This window comes from Gambusia affinis, linkage group LG10 (genome assembly GCF_019740435.1).
Source record: "Gambusia affinis linkage group LG10, SWU_Gaff_1.0, whole genome shotgun sequence".
NCBI classification, from domain to species: domain Eukaryota; kingdom Metazoa; phylum Chordata; class Actinopteri; order Cyprinodontiformes; family Poeciliidae; genus Gambusia; species Gambusia affinis.
The window spans coordinates 15,457,731-15,482,676 of NC_057877.1; the positions used below are offsets into that span (position 1 = coordinate 15,457,731).

At 35.7% G+C, this 24,946-nt stretch overlaps 2 protein-coding genes across 7 annotated transcripts; one reads left to right on the forward strand and one right to left on the reverse strand.

Moving 5' to 3' along the window:
• Positions 1-1,864: 1,864 nt before the first annotated feature.
• Positions 1,865-11,174, reverse strand: zgc:153738 (uncharacterized protein LOC558115 homolog). Its single transcript, XM_044129431.1, has 20 exons — positions 11,040-11,174; positions 9,501-9,828; positions 8,679-8,798; positions 8,244-8,432; positions 8,088-8,159; positions 7,659-7,864; positions 7,443-7,527; positions 7,238-7,366; positions 7,012-7,084; positions 6,633-6,739; positions 5,970-6,053; positions 5,834-5,895; positions 5,650-5,732; positions 5,195-5,302; positions 4,891-5,090; positions 3,929-4,015; positions 3,648-3,825; positions 3,315-3,553; positions 3,005-3,125; positions 1,865-2,204 (listed from the first exon to the last, which is right to left on the reverse strand). Exons 1-19 carry the CDS (start codon positions 11,048-11,050, stop codon positions 3,018-3,020), a joined length of 2,469 nt encoding a protein of 822 aa, XP_043985366.1. The 5' UTR covers positions 11,051-11,174; the 3' UTR covers positions 1,865-2,204; positions 3,005-3,017.
• alkal1 (ALK and LTK ligand 1) lies at positions 10,755-24,668 on the forward strand. Of its 6 annotated transcripts, none has more exons than XM_044129432.1 (8): positions 10,755-10,896; positions 13,568-13,853; positions 14,143-14,424; positions 17,122-17,175; positions 18,234-18,296; positions 18,826-18,909; positions 22,701-22,774; positions 24,188-24,668. In XM_044129432.1, the coding sequence occupies exons 3-7, from the start codon at positions 14,154-14,156 to the stop codon at positions 22,763-22,765; spliced, it is 537 nt and encodes a 178-aa protein (XP_043985367.1). In that variant the 5' UTR covers positions 10,755-10,896; positions 13,568-13,853; positions 14,143-14,153; the 3' UTR covers positions 22,766-22,774; positions 24,188-24,668. The 6 variants fall into 6 exon arrangements, with proteins under 6 accessions (XP_043985367.1, XP_043985369.1, XP_043985370.1 ...); XM_044129434.1 differs by having other exon boundaries at positions 13,781-13,853; XM_044129433.1 differs by lacking the exon at positions 10,755-10,896 and having other exon boundaries at positions 13,167-13,694; positions 13,781-13,853.
• Positions 24,669-24,946: the final 278 nt, after the last annotated feature.

A 24,946-nucleotide genomic window follows, 5' to 3' on the forward strand; every position in this document is an offset into this window, starting at 1 on the left:
AGTGCTCACTGATGTCTGGCATTAGTTTAAACTTCAGGTCAGACAAAATCATTTTTATGGATCTCCAAGGGGGGTTTCCATCTGCTGCTGCAGGGGAAAGGACATCAAAGATTACGCAACATAAAGTATCATATTTCATTGATAACAACTAAAAAAAAAAAGTACCAAAAAATATTTCCACACAACAATATTTTAAATAAATTACATTTATTTCAGTTTGGATAAGTTGAAAAGTAATAAGTTAAAGTAATTCATACACTAACTATCTTAATTTGACAACATTCTCACTCTCTTCCTTTGCTATCTCCATTATATTTTCTTTATTTTTAACCATAGTTTAAGTTTATGGGTCACCCTCATCTGCATGAAACACAGCCAGCAGCAACCACTGCTGTGTCTAAACCCTTGTGATGGACAGGTCCATGTGCTGTGGAGCTTTGTTAAGACCAGTGAAACTCTAGCGACATAATAATCTCTGTTGAGTCCTACCAGGACACAAGAAAACAACTTGTCGTCACACAGACAAGAATAGTAGTATAAAGAATTAAATTGCTATCTGTTCACTAGCCCTTGTCACCATATCTTTTTAACTCAAATTGTCTTTGACATTTAAAAATAGAAACAAAATAAGTTTTAACAGAAGAAGGCTTTGATTTTTGGACCATTTTCCTTACATCACATCCAAAAAGATATCTGAAAAGGCATAAAGCTTGTGAAAGTAACTTAGTACATTGCAGCCTATTTAACGTGTACACAAAAATAGGTCAATTTTAGCAGAATAAAACCAATGTGAGTATGTGTTGAGTGAACTTTGGAACCTGACGAAAGAGCTGACCGCTTCACCTAAGGCTCTACATCCATCTTTGGATCAACTAACACGTCCATTTTCTGTCTCTCTTCCTTTAAAGCTGAATTTCTACAGATCACAATGGTGATAAAACAGAAAGTCTGTAAAAAAAATCCTGTCACATTGCATACAGTTCTGAAATTATAATGCACTTACTTGACCGTCAAATAGTGTATCCAGGTAATTAACATGTAAAACAGTAATCATGTCTTAAAACACAAATTCTGTTGTGATTAGATGTTGTAATCATATTTGATAATAACATTCAGTGCTAAGAAAAAGCGTTTGCCTCCTTCCAGATATACTTTGGTGTTTTTTCAGTCATCCTGAAACTAATTTAAATATAAGACAAACATAACTTGAGCAAAGACAAAAATAAGCTTTAAAATGTTAAAAAGCTTCATTTTAAAAAGTTTTCAATCAATTAGCACTAGGTGAAAAATATATGTTCCTAAAGGAATCCTGATATAAATTTTATTAACCACATCTTTATGTCTGATTACTTCCAGATCTGTAAAATCAAGAATTCCCTGGAACACAATCTGTTTGACTTGAGTAGGGTTTTTCCACAACATCTGATGCAAAACTCAGAAAAAGATGGCCTGGATAACTTATTGTTAGAGACAGAACCATAAATTCTGCTCAAAAGATAATGTCTGCCTTTCATTAGAGCTTAAGCTCTAGAATATTTGGATTATGGAGATTTCAAAGTACACCTGTTGACTCATGACTCTCACTCTTAAAAAAACCCCAAAAACTAAATGACGCTGCTGCACATAAAAAAACCTATAAACCTATAAAAACCGCTTTTTGCTTGGATTTTGTCTTTCTTTGTCTCATCTTAAAATTTCTTTGATATAAAATATTTCAGTCTAACTAAACAAAAACAGGACAAAAAGAGAAATGCATGCTTATACCTTTTCACAACATTGAACTCTTAAGCATAGCAGCAAAATCAAACTTTATCTGCATCATTAAATGTGAGACAGTGTGAAGATGCAAAACAAACCACAGAAATAAATATGAGAATTTTTTTTATTATAAAGACATTAATTAGAACCTCACTGGAATATTTAATAGGAAACATGAAAGTGAGATTTTCTTCTTACAATATGTATTCAACACAAAAATAAGGGCATTTGTGTTTGATAAATTCTTACTCCATTAGAAAGCTTGTTTATTTCCTCTAAATGGGGTCACATTTGTAAGGAAAAGGCATTTAATTGTTGGGCAGCAGAGTTGAGTCTGTTGGTTGTGCCCTCGGGAAAACTTGCCAGATCCTCGCTGCCAAATGCCAACATCTTTTTCTACAACTGGCTCTTGTTTGACGTCCCTTATTCGACCAGATGATTGAAATCTGAAGAAACAAGACATATTACTAATTTAATGATTTAATTTAACAAATAGTTTATGGTGATTCCACCATACACTAATACTTCCGACTCAGACTGATCGGAAGTATCACACACCAGTGTGGGATCAATTTCCACCACTTGGTGTGAAACAGCCAATATGGCTGTGTTACTTACTCAAGCACTAACTCAAAAAACCCTCAAGGGGGAAAAATGTGTCTGTGTTGATTTTAAAAAACTGAGATGGAAGTTGAATCAGTTAACTCTGTTTCGCCCATAACTTATCAAGCGATGTAGTATTAGACTTGCATCAGCTGACTTGTATAATCTGTCTTTAGGGGTTAAGGAATTGATGAGGTGATAATGTATGGTTTGGTTTTAAACGTAATGCTGCTTGACACCTCCAGTCGTTTTGCACTGTCGACTATATTTTCTGTACTTCCTTTGGAGAAGTATGAATGGCCAAAATTGACTCAGGGAGATTCTTCTTGGTAGCATAAGATAAGCCCCACTATGGTGGGGTGACCATTAAAGAGTTCAAAAATAGAACTCGGTTTCTTAAAGTGGAGATATTGAATTGCCAATGACTGCGAAATCTCATCTCAATATCTCTCAGGTTACAGTGGAGCTTTGAAAAGTTTTACATTCATACAATGAAAACACTCCATTTTGTTAAACCAACAAACACATTTTCCTTTAAAATGTGGCACAATTTAAATAAAAAATAAGGAGGTTTTCCAAATATTTAGACTTACTGCCAAGTGATGTGATAGCAACAAATACTGACCAAACAAAATGTCCTTACTTTTTGTGCAGTTTTATTTTTTCTTTTTGTTCTTTGCATCTTTCGCTTTAAGTAGTGCTTCTTCTTTTTCAGCAGCAGCTTTAATCCTTCTTTTTCCTAGAGGTGTTTTTGCATACCAGTTCTGCAGAAAAACAAAAAAAAATGTTTTAAATACATCCCTTAAAAATGTAAAACATCATATTCTGAATACAGATATTAAAAACTCTTCTACTTTTTCTAACTACAACTTTAACTATTCCACAGAAAGAATCAGAATTCTTCTTCTAAACCTGCTTTAAATTGCTTTTTAAATATTGGTGCTTCAACATACTTTTATCGCCTCTTCATCCTTCTGGAGTACGGGCTCAAACTTGGCAAGTGGTACAATAAAATCATCAGCAGTGAGGGGTTGCTTTGTCAGGTCATTAATGCGATCCTTGGTGACAACACTGCTGATGACCTGCACCATGTGGCCTGGAGTGTAGCCATCAGTCACCTTCGTCAGAGAGGTGAGGTCCAAAGCGTTTGTTATTTTTCCTCCTTGCTTTTTAATAAGTTTCTCCCACAAAACTAAAATTACACAGAATTAATAGTTATTTTATTCCATGTTACTACAAATTTAATTTTCATCATTTTTATGACGTATTGTGTGCCGTGTCTTTACTGTATCTTGAGCCGTAGTCAGGTCTTGGGATGAGGATGATTTTGCCATACAATTTACACATCCCTTTAATATCTGAATTTTGTGGGCTTTTTGTTGTTCCGATTATCAGGACACGATCTTCTGGTTTGATCAGTTTGAGACACTTGGGAAAATCCTTTTTCAGTCGCCTAGGTTCCAGCTGTTCATAAACACAAAAGAGTTAAACTGCAAGGAAATTAAATCAATCAACATATTTTGTTTTACAATGACAGTTCTATACTAATTTTTTTTATCTAAAGTACCTGTTCTTCCTCCTTGGGAACTTTTTTGTAGAACATTTTCTCTGCGTCTCCAATCCAAATCACAGAGGGTTGCAAAAGTCTTGCAACCTGAATATAAATCAACTATGAAAAATAGTTTTTGTACTATTTGGCTAACCGACTGCTAAAAGAACATTCAGTACATAAAATATTTTCATCTCTGGCAATCATAATGTTTCTAAGCCATTAAAATTAATCATTTTTCCCAAAAATCTCACATGTTCTGGAGACTAAATAGATATTTTGATCTGAACATATTTGAATTAGACTTATTAAAGGCAAAAAAACAATAAACCACAACGAAAGAAATTTTGACAGCATAAACTCTTAGGCAAAACCTTCTTTGATTCTTATGTTGTTCTTATTACCCAAATGTTTAGATTTATGTGACAACGGTCTAGAAAACCTCTGCTTCTCAAATTAGGAGAAAACCTTTTCAAATAATCTCTGTGGAAAATACTTAAAAATTATATGTTTTCTGCTGACATTCTCAAATAGAGTTACATGGAACTATAGAAATATAGCAACTTTGAAGGATGTCCTCAATCTTAATATCTAAGTCAGTGGTTCCCAAAGTGTGGGGCGCGACCCCAGGGCGCGGGAAGCAATATGGATTAATGAAAAAAAAACAAAAAAAAAAACAGTTACACAAAAGTATATCACTGTAAAGATGGTTTGTAGTTTGTTTTGTTGCAACCTGAAGTGTGAAATAAACTTCAGTGGAGTTTGAAAACAAAATATGTGTATAGGTTTATGTCTGGTTGAACGATGTGTGTGCCCAGTTGATTTTTTTTTCTTTTTTGGGGGGGATTTTATTGTAATTCATAGGGGGGCCCAGGAAATCTTTGGAAACCACTGGGGATGGCCAGAAGAAAATCTTTGACAACCACTGATCTAAGTAATATTGGAAAATTAAAGCAATGTTTTGGCATCCAGACTCCTACCTTAAACACCATATGAAGCATCATGGCCAGTCCAGGCTTGCCTGGGTACTTTCCCGCTATGGTATAGGGGGACAAATCAAACAGAGTGGCCCCTGTCTCCTGGCAAATTGCATGGACCAACATGCTCTTGCCCACACCTGCCGGCCCCACCAGCAGTATGGACTTTATTAAAGGAGCCTTCTCATGAACCTCTGAAGCGCCTGCAAACCACATACATTTCAAACCATACATGTGTCTTAAATTCATGTTTACATCAATTAATATTATTGTTTTCAATACAAAAAAATTAAAATAAGTTTCATACCTAATGGTAAAATTCCATATAAAGATAAGACTTGACGGACATCTAACAATGATGGCATGGGCTCGATGTCATTTTGTCTCAATGTAGTACCAAGATAATTATAGTCACCTGAAAAGGAAACAGAAAACAGTCATTTTGTTATTTGCCTGTTATTTTTGATTAAGAGTTAAATGAAGTCTATTTAATATATAGAAGGTAATTTTATCACTTATATTAAACCTCAATAAAAAGTTATTATTAACTAATTTTACAGAAGCCACATTCATAAGGACTTATTAGTTCAATCAGTTTTCACATAAGCTTGCAAAGGAGCCAGAAGAGGGCAGCACATCATAGCTAATTAGATAGCAGATGAAAATGAATTTAAGAGTTTGGTTGTTTCCACGCATCTCTTGCAATCTGAGGTAAACGTCACAAACACAACTACAGAAAAGATACATTTACCAATGTCTTACCCAAGAAATCTTGCATCCGGAAATTTTTTGCCCGTTTCAATAAGCCTTGCTGCACCAGCTCTTCACACAGAGACGTAAGGGTTCTAGCAGGTGTAAAGAAAATATGTTTATGTTATTTTGGTGTTTTTTTTGTTTTGTTTTTTTTCTTGAAACTTACAAATGTATGTGATCCCTTTAACATCACCTATCAGGTGTCAGATCTTTTTCCTTTTTCTTCTTCTTTCCACCTTTAGACCCTTTTTTCTTCTGTGTAGTCAATTAAGACAATAATCACATCAATGCAATGCATGCAAAATTAGATCAGATTTTAATGTTCGTACCTTTGGTCCTTTTTGTTTGCCAGGTTTCTCTTTATCTACAGCCAACTTCAACTCAGCAAGTTCCTCTCGCATCTCCTCATCAACCTGGTAAAAGAGGGAAAAAATGGTGAGAGAACATTTGTCTATCTATCTATATATCTGTCTGTCTGACTTTTTGTCTGTGGAGTGTGTTGTAGCTAGGTAGATCTTTTTGAAGATAACTTCAAAAAGAATAGACATACAAAAAAGCCCTCAAAGGTTTTACAACTGAATGTGAGGAATGGGTCCTATGTCAGCAACTGGTAGATAGCTATAGCAGCTGTTAATTCAACTAAAGGGGATAACACTCACTATTAGGGATTTTTCTCGTTTAGAGAAAAAACTTTTGATGTATTTTTTTTTGTCCATATCTTCAGGAAGGTGGGGAGAAAGCAACACCAGTAAAACATTTGTGTGAAGTTACATCCCTTTGTTTTTCAAATCTTAAAAATTATACTGGCACAAAAGAAAATACCTTGCTCACACAAACCAGTAGAAGTATAGCACGGTTGATTGATCAGCTAGATAAGTGTACGAATTACGTTTTCTATCAACGTTTAAGAATTTTAAGCATTGATTTGAGCTGACAAAAACTCTGTGTTTTATGGTTAAATAAGATCAGCAGCGACAGGGGTACAGTAATACCTGTAATCGAACTTCCGCTTCTACGACTTTTCTCATTTCTTCCTTAATCAACTCCACTTCGTGAATCTGACTGAAGTTTTCAGACTCATTACGGTTTTTCCAAACCTCTGTGAGTAGAAATATTTTGTAAAGTTTTACGGTAATGCCAACAATTCTTTCACATGACTCTACTTAGAGGGAAGATAAGAACAACATAGAAGAAAACCATTATGGCACTTTGTCTTTTTTTTACTCACAATATATGTATGCTGGTGAGTGCAAGTACACTCACCAGCATACTTCTGAGTGTACTCAGAAATCATATTTTCATCATAAAGATTTGGGACTGTAAACAGTCTTCAAGCATCAGATTCCTTTAAAATTTTACTTGTGAAACCACCTTTATATCTTTTGTTTGCCACTTCCAATTCTGAAAGAAAAGCAGATGGCATCATCTTCAACCCTTCCTCATCCTGTGAGTACAAACAAAGTTACATTAGATCATCACAAACAAGCAATATGCTGTCTAAGTGAGATTTTAAGGCTGTTGGGAAATATCCAAACTCATATAGACTTATAAATTGGTGAGATTTGCTCTATTGACAAGTTCAAATGTTTTCACTTACTTCCTCTGCACCCTTCCCCTTTCCCTTGTCTTTCTTCCCTTTGTCCTTTTTCTCATCCTTCCCTTTCGGTTTCCCTTTTGACTTGGACGTTGCTGCCTCTTCTTCTTTTAAAGCAATTTCTTCCACTAACTGAAAGTGGCAAACAGCATTTTGCAAAATATCCAGAAAATAATTATTTTTGCCTTTAATTCATGACGCATTTTACCTGCTGAGGGGTTTTTTCAGCAAATATGATGGCTGAACCTCCCTCTTCAACAGTTGGGTAGTCTGGAAATAGTCCTGTAGCATTACTTTAAAACATAATGAAGAATAAGAAATCAGTGTCATTCGTTGACTTCAATCATTTTTAAAATACTTCTTTGCATCAGCAAATACAACCCTACTGCAAAAAAGAAAAGGGATTCATAGGCCCAAACCTCACCGACATTCATAAAACCACTGTCGAATCTGATTTTTCATCGTCTTGCTCATGTCATTCCACTCCATTTCTCGTATTTGCTTCAAAATTTCATCTAATGCATTTAGGTAAACTTCCTCGTGTTTCTTTTGCTTAACTCGAATGGACGCGTCAATAGATTGGGCATCAATCTCTGCTGAAAGAGGGACCTGGTATTTTGGATCCATAACCTGGCAAAAATAATTGATATGTTAAGAAAACGTACCTGTTCCAAGATTTTAGAAAGGTAATTAGGACAAAAAGAGATATAAAATTTAGAGTAGAAAAATCATGAGCTCAAGCATAAGTAATGCCTTGTGGTGGACTATCAATACATAAATGGTAGCTTTAAAAAATATGAAATAATTTCAAGGTTCAGAATACACAACAAAATGCAGAATACATCTGACTTACCATTCCAAGAAAAATCATCTCCTCATCTCGAGCAATCTTTGTTCTCTTTCTTTGTAAGTACCCCTTCCATACCTGCAAATAAAGTTCAAGCAGAATAAATAAGGTCCAACAGATGAATGCCATACAGAGAAACACATAATGTTGATGAGAAACAACCTTCTGAATGCGGATGGCGGCCAGCTCATTGAAAGCCGATCCAGCGGTCTTGACCCTGTGCCGTCTGTCGAAATCGCTAAATCTGATTTCTTTATTTAACTTCGCCCTAACCCTCCCTTGCCACGCCCTCTCCACCATTTGAATAATCTTTATGGCCTCTTCTTCAGTCATGACTCTGTCCATTGAAGTCTGCAAGGACCACAAAAAAATAAAAAATCAAACACAAACATGATAAACAAAGCAACACAAATAATTCTTTGATTGTGAATGAAAGAGTGACCTGCTAAATATTAAGTCTTGCTTTTAATACAAAGTACTGTTTCATGTTAATGTCATTTTCAATGTTAAATGCTTGCATGTGTACCACAATCAAATGAGTTATTTCAAGTCTAAGACAAAGACTTCTTATTTACAAGTAGTGTCATTTTAACCTACATCAAGGTCTGTTGAACACTCCGCTGTTTTCAGGACATCCAGCAGCATCGTTTTTCGTTCTTCGATTTCTTTGCTGCGCTCGCCGATAAAGAAGTATGGAATGGGGATATCAAGTGCAGCCTAAAAAGACAATGAAGTTAAGAGTTTGAGAGTTATCCTCCACAAATGCATACAGTATCATGAAAACCTATTGTCCAGTTAAATATTTCCTCTGATTTTGTTTTTTGTCAGTTACTTAACTGCTGTGTTAGTTCCAGCTGCGATGGTATAAGAGCGGAAATACCTTTATGGAGTAGTTTTTTACTGAGGAAATCTGGCGCTATTAAAGGTCAATTTGACCTGAACGCTCTTTCCCCTCGACACCCTGTGTGGAGGGTGTGAGCACACACCCTCCACAAAGTTATACTTTTTTCTCATGAGTCCATAGAATACATTCCCCAAAACTTGTCAGGGTGGATTGCAAATTATTTGTGGCAAAAGTGAGATGTTCCTTTGTTCTTTTTCATGAGCAATGATTTCGAAACTCTCCCAAAGTAGCCATTTTTAAGCAGGATCTTTATTTTTGTAAGGACTTAACTGCATTAAGCTTCTCTCCTTAATATATGAAACCATAATTTTAAAAGTGCTTTTTGTGTTGACTCAGACTATCTTTGGGTGATATTAAAATTTGTTTCATCTCAAACTTTCAAGTGTGACATAAAGCAAAAACAGACAAATTCTGTAAAGTGGCAAAAGCTTTTCCACAGCACTTGAGATTTATCAACAATAAATATACAGTGTATGAAAACTAAATAAACCTATTTTCAAAAAACAAAAACTTACAGGTGTGAGTTTCAGTGCATGCAGGATGTCATCCACATAGTGGTACTCTGAAAACTCTTTTTCCACCATTTCATACTTCAGTTCTAGCACCCGCCCCATTACGCCCTTGAGAAGCAGAAGAATAAGTCGTCTCTTCTGAGGGTGGACCAGCATGTTGTGGGCTTCCTCCAACCGCCTGAAGACTTGAACATAGCGCACATAAAGGGTTGCCAGCCGCTGGAAGAACACCACTCTGTCTCGCTGAGGTGGAGGGGGCTCAGGAGGTAGTTCTTCAGACAGGAGATTACTCAGCTCTGACATGGCGTCTTTCCAGACCTGATTGTAGGAACTGGAACAACGTAAACATAGAGATGAAATAAAGGAAAGACAAGAAATATTACACTATGACATTATATTTCAGGAAAGAGTCTCCTAATGTAACTGTGTATTGTAAATTGTACCTCAAAATACAATTTAACATTAAGGTAAAGTGGAGGAAAAAAACAAAAACAAAAAAGTTGTACTATTACAATACCAGATGCATAGAATGGAGTTCCATTAGAGCCAAATTATGATTTAATGAGTTATAAAACCATAGAGTACTTTTGACTATTCAAATTAATCCAACTGTTTGTGAAACATTTCTAATCCATTACTTTATTACTCCACTAACGTTGTGCAATGCACTAGAGCCTTTGACAGCATGACTGTTTTTTTGTTGGAACACCTTAATCCTTTCACCAACATTTGGTGTGGCCACTATGTCTTTCTTTCACCATAAAACTTTTCTCCAAAAAGAATTTGGCTTGCTCATATGGGCAGCTGCAAATTTTAGTCAAACCTCAAGGCTTTGATTCAGGTCAGCAACCTCTAAATCCATGTTGCTGTTAAACTCGCTTCACTAAGGACAGAGACACTAATGTTCCAGTACCTCCAAGTCCAATAGGTTTGTACCTCAGTAGTTATTCCTAATTATTCTAATGATTTTATTTCCACTGAAGGTGATAGCTTAGGTCAGTACTTGAACACAAGTTGGATGTGTTAACAGAAAAGGGATCTCACACGCATATCTAAACTACTTTTTGAAATGGAGTGAAGGTATTTATGTATTTTAATCGGCATGAATAATCTTGACCCTGAGTATTAGAGAAAGCTCAAAATAATTTCCACTCGACTTTTCGTAGTTCCTATTAAATAATTACTTGACTGTGAATAACATATAAAGAAGCAGTAGGACGCGTGACGTCATCTTCTCAGTGGTTCATTAGATTTCCTGCCAGCAGGATGTTTGATTACTTTATGTTTTGAAAGTTACTTTCTTTAATCTTCTTTGTAGCATTCAGTTAATGCTACAAAGAACTAAGTAGCATTAACTGAACGCTTTGACATGCATTTTGATTGGCAAGACACCAAACCTGTAAGTAGTTTATTTTCTTCCTGGATGTGTCTCTGAAATCCTCCCATCAGCAGCTAGCTAAAATATCTTTGAGAAGCTAAACACTTGGGAATGAAACAACCGTAAAAACAAATCTCACAAGGGTTTTTTTTGGGAAAGGTTACCTTTGCGACATGTCTTTGTATCAATGGCGTGGGGGTAAAGCAGAACAATTATCAAACAAAGTGCCAAAACTGTGTTAAAATACAGCGCTGCGATCAGCGTTCCCACGTTGGTTTCCAGGCTAACCAATTGCGTTTACTGTTTCTATGGTAACCGCTAACAGTTTGAGTAACAGCGGAAGTTTATATTGTAGACAGGCGTGGCAGGATTGTTTGCCAGGATTGTTTTGTTTGCTTGTTTGTTAAAGAGTGAAAATAACTTTATGTTTGGTATTCAGGTTAAAATCTAGAAGATATGTTTTAATAATAAATAAATACTTTAGATTATTTTTTTAAAGTTTTCGGAGAGACATAACTATCAAAGAACGAAAATTTTGTTTGAAATTATATGAATAAAAACAGGTGCAACTAACTAAAGAAACAGATTTCTTAATATTACAGTTTCACAGCAAAAACACTTTGTTGATGAAATCTAATAGCAGTGCAAACTACCTGCAGTTCCAAGTGGCACAGCACATCTGCTGTATATTATGCAGCAAATAAATAATATTAAAACAACCTTATGCACAAAAAAGATGAATGAGTTTAGCAAGAATGTGAGTCTATGACTGTGCACTGTAAAATCAAACAGATAAAGTATTTTTTTATTATTACTTCGAAAGTTGTTTTACGGAGATGTGTTCGCATCTGAAACAAACAAAAAAAGATCGCTCAAAAAGTAGTTGACCTTTTTCCTTTTCATTCTGAGAAAATAGTTTTCTGTCAGCAATAAAGAAAATAGCAGTTTCTTTATTTTTGCCTCAATAACTGCAACAAAAAACAAAGGCTTTATTATTTATTAGGGCAATAACATAGACTATATAATGATGGGACTTGACAGTTTTTGGAGGGTATGTTACAGAACGTAATTGCTGGAGTTGCTGGAAATATAGAAGGGGCTACCTTAAAGCATATTAGTAGAAAATTGAGTGGAAGGAAACATGTAGCAGATATTACTAAAGGCTTAAGGGTTGTGATCCAAATCCCTTTGAAGAGTTGAGGGAGAGTCATTTGTGAGAAACAGCTGGTGCCAATACTGTAAGAGCCACCATACAATCATCTACACAACTATTGCATTTCTTCTGTTAAGCTTCTCCTGAATCAGAAACATCTTCAGAGCCATCTTAAAGAAAATAAGTAGGACTATCAGTCAGGTATCCAAAGTCCTCCGTTAAGATAAAAGTAAAATTTGGCTTTTATTTGGAAATCAAGATAGGTAGGTGCAGCACAGAACTCCACTGGTAAGTTTCCACAGTCAGTGATGATTTGGGGAGGGGAGCCATGCCATTTCAGTTCTTGGTCCAGTGTTTTTTATCAGGTCAACAGTCAGTGCTGCCAGAAAATTTTAGTGCACTTCTATTGTGGAGATGCTAATTTCATTTTTGGACAAGACCTAATCCCTGCTCACAATGCCTTAATTGGCAACTTTAATGAACTGTGAATCATTGGGCTTCCCTCATCTAAACCCCATACAGCAACTGTTGTGAAGATATGCAAGATAAAACCCACTATTAAACAACCTTGGCTAAATTAACACCTCAGCAGAGCTGCATTGATGCAGTAGTTCATGCTAAAGAGGCTCTGACAAAGCACTGGGGGCAAATACATGCACATATTTTTCAACAATAGCTCTGTATTAAAAACTATTTTTCATATCCTCTATATATTCTACTATCCCTAAGCAGTGCAGGTTGTTAGTATCTGTAAGTCATACTCATAAAAATTAACTAAAATAAGCACAAGAAATATAGCCTGTGTGTATAATATGGACTCTGTGTAATAAATTTGTATCATAAATTGTAAATGCTGAAATAAATTAACTTTACAAAGGCATTTTAATTTATTGAGATGTCCTACTACCTCTCTGTTCTTTCAAAATTTTGTTTCTTAAATGGGATTTGACATATAACTATCAATGATATATGGACAAAATTAAAACTTTATTTCTAAATGTCATGCATTAATTCATATATATACATTTTTTTAAAATTTCGCTCCGAGCTAAAAGGAAAGGGAACCATTTCGTTTTTTTCCTCTCTAAAAATTCCAGTTTTAAACGGACTCTTACATACCCTCGCATTATTCATCCAAGCTGTATCACAATAAAGATTTCTGTTCGGGAGTTAACTTGCCGGATGGGTGCTCCTGCAGGCGCATTCTCTGCAGCGCTTAGGAGGTCACAAGACTTGGACATCAGTGAACAAAAACATCGGCACGTTGACAGCTCGACTGCAAGCTTATAGGCCCGCAGATTCTCCAGTTCTCTGCATCCAGCATCCAACAAGTTGCTCCCTTTTGGAAAACTACTTCACTGCGCGCTGTTGCGCTCCTGTATTCTTAGTGCGCCAAGATCTTTTTTTATTATTATTTTACATGCAATCGTAAAGCGCTTTTTCGTCTTTCCTCCCTATCAAACTTTATCTCAAAAGGATCGCTGACTTTTTATGGGCTCGAATCAATTGCAGATGAAACTTTTCTTGTCGTGCGTAAAGGTGCGGGGCACGCCAAAGTGAACATGTGCCTTTGGGACAGAAGAGGGAAAAAATACTCCGAAGATGTCAACATTGCTTCACCACCCACTCGAAATCGATTGTATTACATTCAAGAAGGTGGCACTCGGTATAAATAGCTACGCAATTTTTCAAGAAAGACGGCGTTGAGCACAATCTGCAGGCTGTTCTTTCTCTCTCTTATCGGAACCGCAGACAACGCCTGGAAGAATTCCCTCAAGACAACTGTGTCCACTCTCCAGGACATAAGCATCTCTCTCCTCAACCGGTGAGTTCTGGATTTAGTTAAGAGCATTTACTTTATTATAAGTAAGAAGAAAAAGAAAGAAAAAGAAAAACTAAATAGAATCCCAGAGAGAATCGTGCGTAACCTGTCATGCACCATTTCTATATGGGATGCCTAGCAAACACAAGTTGCGTGTGTTACATGAGACAATGAGTGTTTTAGTTTTTACAAAGTAGAAACGTCAGAAAAAAGGTTATTACAGTGTGTGCAGCTTGTTAAGTGTTTAACGTTAGATTACATCTCTAACAACAACCAAACTTCTTTTTTTCAGACAGTTAAGCCATGCATGTGGAGAGGAAATGGCACATACTTTTGACCATCTTCTTTTTGCTCATCTCCTCGGGTCAGTGCATGGACAGCAAACAGGTCAAGCAGAATGAGAGAAGGACCTTGTTGGATCTAATTTTACAGGTTATCAAGGATAGCCAGCAACGGGACAAGCCCGTGTCTAGGCGCTGTGGCAGTGGACTCCACACCTCAGCACAAGACTTCAAGTCCTCTTCCCGGGAAAAGCCTTTGTATGTCCCTAGGCTGGATAACACTAGACTCATAGGTAAGCTGATAAGATTTATTTTTAGGACCTGATGATGAAAGCATAATCCTCATTTTACTGTTGGAGACAGCTGTCATTGGTCTGCTCAGTGCTTTTCTTCTAATGTAGGACTTTTCTCTGGTTTCCCTAAACTGAAACTTGAAACTATATGCATTTGTAAGTGAATTCAAGTGATCTGGACAAGTTACTGACTGCAAATCTTTATAGCCAAGGGAACAATGCCCATATCTATTTGACATAAGTATGCAAATTGCATGTGCAGTTCAGATTGCAATGATTATATAATGCATTTAACACAGGTAAGCTTCATATGTGCAAGACTAAGAGTTTACATCATACGTACTCTGATTAGATATGTCTTCTTCACGTGTTTTGGACATATCATCCCTTATGTGAATGACTGATTAGTAGAGGAACCTATCATCAAATGTGGTAGGAGGAGCATCGTGGGGCCAAACTTATGAATGATTCATTCAGAATGATTCATTGATCATCTTTAAACATGAATGACATCTGTAAACGCTGCTTTTCACCCACATTGGGTGAGTTTTTGTGTGCTGTGTATCCTAAAAGTGCTTCATTTCTAAATTTGTTTTCTTTGAAAGATATTGAATGTGGCATGTGGGGTCTCTTGTACATGAAAAAAAGCTTAATGGAACTCTGCAATTACTGTCTTAAAGTACAGCATTATGTCCAGTTAATTGTCTGTACATGTGCTTTTATTCTGCTCAGTTCCAGGCTTTACTGAAATCAACATATAGACAAGAATTAATGTTTTTTTCAAGAATTGCACCTCGGTGTGGTGTATAAAATGAACATAATGTGTTTGTTTAAGATAATCACTATCAGTTAGATCATGCCGTGGCGATGCTGAACAGACAGCACACAGCTGAAAGTCTTGGCCTCTTCTTGCGCAATTAGAAAAGTACCTTTCTCAGACCAGTGGCTGGATGGAATTTATCTTTTGAGGATATTAAAGGCAGCATATTAGCACTGGTGCGTGTGACACCACTGAAAGAACGATCGTCACGCAATGATGAAGGCTTTAAACACAGTGAGGACGAGGGGGGAAATGTTGTGGAGTTGTTCCCTGTGTGTTCCTCTCAAGCCATGGCTGTGGCATCAGAATGACAGCTGTGGTAAGACTAAGATAAAACAAGCAAAAACATGCATTTTATATCTGTTTTTTTTTTTTCTTTTTTGATGATGATGATGCAACCTTTAGCTTGTAGAAGCAGAGGAGTTGAAGCTTAGCTGTTAGTCTTTTAGAAAATAGAGGGGACCGCATGCAAAAGATTCATTTTACATAAACATACCTTCATATTTAGACTTGAAGATCAATCATTATTCCCATTTTGTGACCACATTACAGTCTACTGACTCTGGAGACTAAAGTGCAATCAACCAAGTATTACAAGGACTTATTGTGATCAGCATTTAACCCCCCCAAAATAATCTCTTTAGGCTGTCAACAGTGGTATTGTGTTGTTGGACTTTTGCATGTTATACAATGAACTGCAAAAGTATTATTACCACTTAAACTTTTCAATTTTTTTTCATGTTACAATGTAATGTTCAACGTATTTAATTTTGGAATTTTGAGTATAATATATAAAGTATGTGTGTAGACATCAAATCCCTCCATTCATTGTCTAAACCTGCTTATTCTTGTAGAGTCTCAGTGGGCTGGTGTCTTTCTCAGGGTACAGCCTGGACAGGTTGCCAATCCACTGCAGTAGAGAGTAAATCATAAAGGTCATATTTTTTATTTCTAGTTTGGTTACCTCTTTGCCCTTATAATAAATTTAAAACTATAGATTCTTAATTAAATTTATAAAATCTTCAGCTTCACAGATGTAAATGCATTTTATTCCATTTATTTAAGCTTTTCACTTTTTTATGTTGTAATGTAATGTAAGTTAATGTATATGGCTGGGATTAATGCGTAATTGTGATGTGTAAAGAAAATTGTTTTATTATTGTTTTGCTTAAATATTATGTCCTCAACATCTACGTTAGAATACACCCTGTTTGAAATTACAGCATAAATCCAGCTTTTCTTCGAAGGCCTCAGAGTTTGGTTTGAGAACAACAAGCAGCATCACAAAGACCAAGGAGCACAGCAGACAGGTTGAGGAAAAGTTGGGGTAAAGTTTAAAACACAGTTAGGCTATAAAATTAGAACCCAACAGCAAAGTGATACTTCAAAAATAGAGTGTGGCACAAATACAAACCTTCCAAAATATCACTGTCCATCTAAGCTGTCAGTCTAGCCAAAGAGAAAGCTCTGATACTGTGAGATCTCTCGCAGATCAGTATCAGCGATCTACAGTTGATGAAACAAATATGTGGACGTAGATGCCCTGATCAGATAAAACCAGATGCATTTTCAGCTGGATGCAAAATCCTCTGTGCAGCAGGAATCTAACACTTCACATCCCCCTGATCCCACCTGCGATAAGACGTGGAGGTGGCAGCATCATGCTATGGGTATTTCTTTTCAGCAGGAGGATGTAAGATGGTCAGAGATGAATGCAAATAGTTGGCACTATTTTATGTTTGTCTCTCAAAATGTTATCCAAATAGAAGACTTTAAGTAATATCACAAAATGCATAAAGCAAAAATCAGTAACTGTTTGTTTGATGGTCTGATAAATAGTTCTGATGTGAAAATCTAATCACAAGTTTCTGTTTCAGATATAGTCCCGAGAGATGCACACATGAAGGACAAATTCATTGAGCATTTTGGAGGTAAGAAAACTTCCACTAAAGAACCTTTTTGTGAAAACATTGTGGTCTAGAATCTCTGCTACCCTTTGCAGACATTGCACAACGGTTTTATCTGGGAAACAACTTTAAGAACATATTTGGCACTTTTCCCATGCAACTTTTGGCAGGACTCTCCAAGTTTTGCCCCTCTGAGAAAAAACATTTTCATTCCTGCAAGTCAAGATACAGTATACTGAAGTCATAGACAGCTTTGTGAACGCTGTTCTTTGGGTCAGAATGGGGTCGCATGGCTTAGCTGCAGGGCAGTAGTTTAGAGGAACAGCACATGGTCTGAAGCTGACAGAATTAAGTTGAAGGCATTGCTAAGCTAAGCTGATTATTTGTCTCAGGACCTGTGAGTAGACTTCATTATTGCTATGAAAATCTGGAAGCATAATTGTTGGTGCAGAAACTCTCAGATGTTATATAACTAAGAACTTGACTTTGCTTCAGTTTAAATTGAAAACTGACTAATTAATAATAAGTCTACAACTGACAAAGAAAAGGCACTTTGGGGTGTAGTTACGTTTTTGTTTATTAGTTTGAAACTATAATTCTTAAAAATATGTGGTTAATTAAAGTAAAAACTAATCTTTTAGGTATTAGCAGACCGTAGATTTCTTTGTAAGCCAATGAAAGGAAGGTAAAAAAATTCCTTTCCTACCGATTTCATAAAGATTAAAACCTCCATGATGTATTAATTTAGGTTCAAGTTGCTCCTTACTGTAGAGCACATAGAATCAATTTGTTAACTTTATTTGTACAGCACATTTCAGGAGGAAGACATTTCAAAGGGCTTAATGAAAACATAAAAATATCATAAACGCATCATACAGTCACCAATTGTAAAACCAGTAATATTTCGTTTGAGTCACACCTAGAGGTGTTTGGAAAAATCAAGTGGTAACTAGAATTGGACAACTTTCACAAGGGTCAGATTATTGACCCTGACATGTGACTGCTGATTGGAAACTCAAAATTTGAATATGTCTCCCTTCAGTAAAGCATACTAATTCAGCATTGGTTTTATCAATGTTTAGGTGATTTCTCAGTTGCAAAGATTACAATAAAGCCCTCTGAAGTTGGCATTCTGGCTGGGAAAGGTGAGTAGCCATGAGTTTAGTGTATCACTGCAATTCACTGAGAATACAGTGAAAAGTTGCCGGTGTAGTACTTGTAGTACTTCTAAAAATACTAGCACACAAAGAGCTGTAAAAGGCCTTTCAAAATCTTGTCCTTGCGTACCTGCCTACTGCAACGTTTAGGTGTTTTCACCTAGAAGAAGTTTTCTGACCTGAAATCAACATCTGAATTAGCAGATGAAAACTTCACAAACCCAAGTTTAGGAATCAGGCATAAAATTCATATCAGTCTTGCTAAAGAGTAACCCTTCTGCACTCTGGAGAAAATTATTTTAATCTTGAAGGAGGAAACTCCCATAATGCTAGAGATATTTAATCATTAGGCAAAAATGATCTCAGTCTAAATTGTCATGATTTATGAAAACCACTCCCATTTTGGGATAAGCAGAAGGAAAACAATAGCTCAGCATCAGGTCATGTATTTTTCTTAAAAATTATTATATTAAGATAATTTCTTTTCATTTTACCTGTAACCTTCTCTTTTCTCAAGCAGGACATGTCAAGTTCTCGTCGGAGTGCAAAACACACTTTCACAGACTATACCACACCACAAGGGATTGCTCAAGACCAGCATGTGTGTATACTTTTTCATTCAGTTTTATCAGCTTTCTTTGTGCCTCATTCTCTATTTTTTTATCATAAAATATTATCCCACATTGGCTGAGAAAACATGTGTGTTTGATATTAATATGACTGACATTTTATATGAGCAAACCATTTTTGTTGGCAGAAAGTTCAAGTTATTTCAACATAGAGAACTTTTGGTTTCTGCATGGGTCACTAAGCATCTTCTTAGAATATATTATATCAACTTTGGTTAGTGTTTTTCAGATCAGATAAAACATGTTGATGGATAGGGCTGCATCATATTAAAAACAGACATGTCGATATTATTACGGTAGTCAAAACTGTGAGGATGAAATTAGTCATGACAAAATAACTTTCTTTTCACTTTTCAACTGTGATTTTAACTCTCTTCGGTGGTCACAAGCATCTTGGGCCCATTAACACGGCACCCAAGCACAGTATTAATGGGCCTATTAATACAGTATTAAGTAGTACTGTAAGTCATAGCAATAAGCCTCACATTCTCAAAAAAAAAAACTGAATATCTTATTAGTTTGAAAATTTTCTTTTTCTTTTTTGGCCTACCTAAGTCTTTCAAATCATCAAACTTAATTTCTTTAAAAGACAGAAATAGCCAGAGATAATACAAAAAGCAATTTTCAAATGATGATTTCATTTATCAAGGGAAAAAATTAACATGAAAAAATAATTCCCTCCAATGCTAATAACTGGCTGTGCCACATTTTTATGTATTTTGCTTGAGAGTGGAGGAACTTTGGATCATAGAGTCTGCTTTCATGCTCCTGTTTTTGAGGCATGATCCAGATTTAAATCTGAACTTTGATCAGACTACTTCCTAGACTTTATTTTTTCAATTATTCAATAGCAGACCTAGTGCTCTCCTTTGGATTGTCCTGCTGCATAAACCAGACATGAGGGGAAGAATTGATGGTCAGACATTTTTCTTCAGGATGTTTTGCCAGAGAACAGAATTCATAGTTTCATCAATTATTGCAAGTCTTCCAGGTCCTGACCATCAAACCACCACCACCAGTGTGATGTTCTCTTTTTTGAAACTCTGTGTTAGTTTTACACCTGATGAGTCCATCCAAAACTTCTACTATAACCTTGTAGGTCCACTGAATATTTTCCTAAACTTCCTGGGAGCCATCAGGATGTTTTTTGACATAAATGAGATGGTTGTTGTGTTTTAGGCTGATCTCTTTTTTTGTAGAAGCATAGCTGACTTTGAGGTCTGCAGAGTTTTAGTTGTGTCTATTTTGACATCCTGGATGAGTTGTCAACGTGCTCTTGGGATATTTTGAAAGACACACCAGGCAGATTCACCACTGTTCTGAGTTTTGTGGATCATGGTTTTTACCTGGTTGGCTTAGAAATGGCTTTGCAGTTCTTTCTAGGTTTACAATGTTGATGAGTTTGTTTCTCATCTTGCTGTTTGAACTCTTTAACATACCTCATGTCGTCAGACTGGCTCTTCTTACATAAGTCATTGATTGTACAGTTCAGCCAACTTAGTTGGTGTGGCCAGTTTAACTGTAATTAAATAATTAAACTGTAATTAATTAATTAATTGTAAATAATTAATGTAGCTAATCACAACAATTCTGTATTTTACAAATGAGGCATGTATATTTCAGATACAGCCAAGGTGATTAAGATAGCATTTTCCCCTTAATAAATTAATCATCTATCATCATCTCCTTTTTGTATTTAATCAGGTCATTTTTATCTGAAATTTATAATCTGAATCATTTTAGTTTTACCAAAAAGCAAACACAGAAGAAATCTCGTAGGCCAATAAATTAACAACCATTATGAATATTTTGAACAAAGCAGCTAACTCCTGATTATCTCTAAAATGGCTTTTGCTGTCATAATGCTCAGTGGAGGCATCCAATCTGTTTTTCCACTTAAAGACCACATGAGAAGTAATGCGAGAAATAATCTGTTTTTCTTGTTAGAACAATGACAGGACAAAATGTACATGGTCCGAACCATTTGGATGTTTTATGTCCAAATTATTAAAACTTTGCTTTGCTTAATCTGCTGATAGTATGTCAGAAACTTTGGCTCTTTTATGTTAAAGAAGAGCAATCTTTCTTGCAACTGATGCAGTTTAAAGAAATAATAAAAATCAAGAGCTAAGACAGAGGTACAAAAAAAAAGATTTGTATGTTACTGTACATTTATACATATATAATTTCTTACATCCTTAATCATTCACAATGTACTAGAAATTAAAGCAGTCGGTCACAACCCTGAACAGAATTAAAGAAATGTAGAAAATGAACACATGGGTTTCGCCTTAATAATGGAATGTCTTCCAAAAATTTCAGCAAGTCCTTTAGTAACTAAAGCATGTATGTCCAAGTCATCCCACCCATGGGCACTGTTGCACTACCACAGCTGTTGGCTTTTGCAACTAATAAAAGCCTAGAGGGTCTTTTTAATCTCTGTTAAATCGAACAGGACGGGGAGGAGGGGGGGTTGTGTGTGTGTTTTCTTTAAAGCTGACTGAGACATGAGGTCATCTAACAAGAAAACACATGTTCATAATCCATCTGTCCAGCTGAGATGAGCTTTTGTCTGTAGACCTTTGCAAGGTTTCCAGCTCCGCTTTCAATTCTGCCTGTGGTTCTTTGGGTTGTGAACTGGGATAAGTGGCAATAAACATAGAGGCTAATATTATTCACTTTGGCATAATCAGTTTACAAACAGTGGCACCCTGATGGTCATCACCATTTAATAGTGGTTTCCAGCTTTGCCTTGCGTGAGCTAAGATTTATCTAGAATTTCTGAATCACTGTATTATAAAAAGCATTGTTCAAAAACAAATTTTTGTTAAAAAAAAATTTCTAAGGAGTTTCATACAAATCAGTGAGGCGCATCAATGATTAGAAAGACAAAGCCGTAGATGGATGCATTTTATAATCAATCCTTAGTCTCACAATTTTTAAAATGGACCCAAATAGAATGAAATACCCTAAAAATAGATTACAAGATTTGAACAATTTTTGAAATTGCCAGTGCAACATGTCAAATCACAAGCAGCATTGCAAAATCAATGTTTGCAATTTCATAATCTCAAAAGTTTGGATGCATTACGTTGTTGAATACAAAATTTAAAATGCCACACATACCAATTAAACTTGTTAATACGTTTACGTGTAAAGCAGACTTTGACCGTCCTCGCTGTGCGTTCTTACTTTTAGTGGTCGACATATTAAAGCTAACTATGACTGATGCATACATTTTGATTTAAACATAAATCAAAAGGTATCTATTATTACAAAATGTCTGTCTCTACTTAGGATTTTAGTTACAACAAAACAAAAATTATTAGACAATTTAAAATGCAGGTGCAAAACAGAGTAAAAACATAACACTGATCTGATATTGTTATCACAGTATTCAGCATTGCTGTCACATTATGTAAAATAAAGATTTTATTGCAATTTATAAACTCCCTAATTTTAGAAATTGTGATTAGTTCTATAACTTCTTATTAGTAAATAAATAAATCAGGGAAAAACATTTCCAAAACATTTCCAACTCAGTGTTTGTTGCTTCTTTCTCTGAGATATTTTAAATTTTCAAACTTATGGAGTAAATAGCAATTAAAGCAGATATGTTCAATCATGATTGTTACTTGTCCTCGATATTTGTTGAAGTAAAGCTGCTGTTATTCTGTAAAGGAGCTAATTCTTTTAATTTTCATAATGGATTAGGTTATGTGAAACAGCTAACAATCTTTATCTTACCGTTTCTTTCTTTTAGATTACAAAAGGTGTGCAAGATTGCTAACACGATTAGCAATGAGTCCGCTCTGCATGCAGTCATAGGTTTCGTATGTGAGTATTTGTTTTTTCTTCTTGAGTTTCTCTTGGTGTTTTACATCCCTCGCTAAAACAGAAATGATTAACATAGACATGTAGAGTCACTCTCTGACAGAGAGTAAATCTATCAGATGTTCATCTGAGGAAGACTGATCCGTCCTATAATCAGAAGCATATCTTTTTTACATCTGTGCAACATTTGGATCTTGTATAGAATGTGATCTATCCTTGACCTCTGAAATGTTTTCAAGCCAGAATGAAATCTTCTCCTACCATAACTTCAACATTTACCTTTAAACACTTTTAAATTAGTCAAACTTGGACTTAAATTGTTAGGATAAGAAAACAGACATGCACATTGGGATGATTTTGAGTAACGATAAATGAAAATCAAAATCCTCAAATCTGTTTAAATTCTAAAAATTTACAAATAAAAGTCTTTCAAAATTATGGACAATATTTTTTCTCAGAAATTTAAAAGACTTGTTCCTACTTAGCACAAACACTTGTTGATACATGCTACTGCCCCAGGGGACAAAAGTAGTTCATACATTTTGGGAGCATTTACTTTCTTACGATTGCAACAGGCTGGGAGAAATAGACTTTTTGCCCAATAAATGAAATCACTTGAGAATTTTTTTTGTATTCTTTGAGGCCATTGTTGTCTGTCTTTAATGTACTTAACGTGTTTAAGTGTGCCAAACATTAGAAACAGTATCACTCCTCTACATTCTTCCTATAACTGGAATAAATAATTAATTTAATTTAATCATATGAACAACTTTAGATAATGCCAAGCATTATCGGATGTTTTCAGCACATGACTGCATCCCTGAAGTCAAGGAAGGCCCCTGAATGTCGTCAGTGAAATAATTCTGGATGTGTGCTCATCTTTTTTTTTTAAGGTGATTTTTAAAAACTCCTCTTTCTCTGCTGTCGTGATGGCTTTAAATCTAACATAGGTAAAAGCAGGGTTCACATTGGATGCAATTATGTCCAGACTGATGAGTGATTGCCACACACAAGTTCATCTCCCTAAGTGGTCATTCATGGTCATTGGGCTTAGCTGGTAATAATGTAATTGAAGAGACTGACACATCTCCAGGAATCAGATAATAGGATCCTGTCTACGTTGTTCTGAGAGCTCACATGTGTGTCACGATTGACGAACTTCAGAAGACGTATGAAATGAGTCATGATTCGGCAATTCTGGTCATTTCTCAGTGAACTTTGGCAGTCCAGTAATGATCCATCTTTAGAAGCTGACAACATGAGTTCCTTAGAAAGATATGAAAAGACGTGAAGATGTGATAAAATCTCCAGATCCAGCATTGCGCCATGGGATTTTGATAAAAAAATAAAACTTTGAAAAGTGCAGAAACTGCTAATATTTAACTATGCATTTTTGTGTTGCGATTTAAATTTCAGGTCGCCATATAACGGAAGAGGGATCAATGTGTTGCCAAGGAAGTGCCTTCCAACCCACAGCAGACATGAGGATGTTCTTTCTGTGTGTTTATAGTGTCTATATTTTTGCTGTTGGTGTTGTCATAACTCAAAATGATGGTCATTGTTGGTTGTTTATGAGTGGAATGGACCATGTATTTGTAAGCGGATAATTTAATATCAAATACATCTATTTATTGAAAAGACATATAAGTATATGTAATGATTTCACAGTCACTGAAAATCCGATCATTTTGGTTATAAAAGTCATAAGTGATGGAAAGAAAATGTATTTGCTTTATTTTCTATATAAATTCCACTTTTGCTAATTTTCTGACGTTATATTTCATCTTTGTCTTCATCACATTTTATTTGGCACTTGAGTGATTGTTGACAATAAGACCATATAAAATAACAATGGTGAGAACTCACTGCATCACTAAATAAAGAATACTGAAGCACAGGAGGTTTTGCTTTCTTTCTTTCTTTTTTTTTAAATTCATACAAAACGTGGAGTCAGGCAGTGCGATGGGTGAGACCGTGAACGGAGCCCACGGGAGTGGACGGTTCATTCTTGGCACAGCATGTGATGCGTTTATCTCCATAAACTTCACTTTTAAGCACCTTTTTCAGACCGTGCTATCCCTGCCACTCAGAGCAGGTGCTATAATCACTGAGTCCACCCACTCACCTCCCTTTTTTCTTGGAGGTCACTGCAGATAGTCTGGCAGATTCTCACGT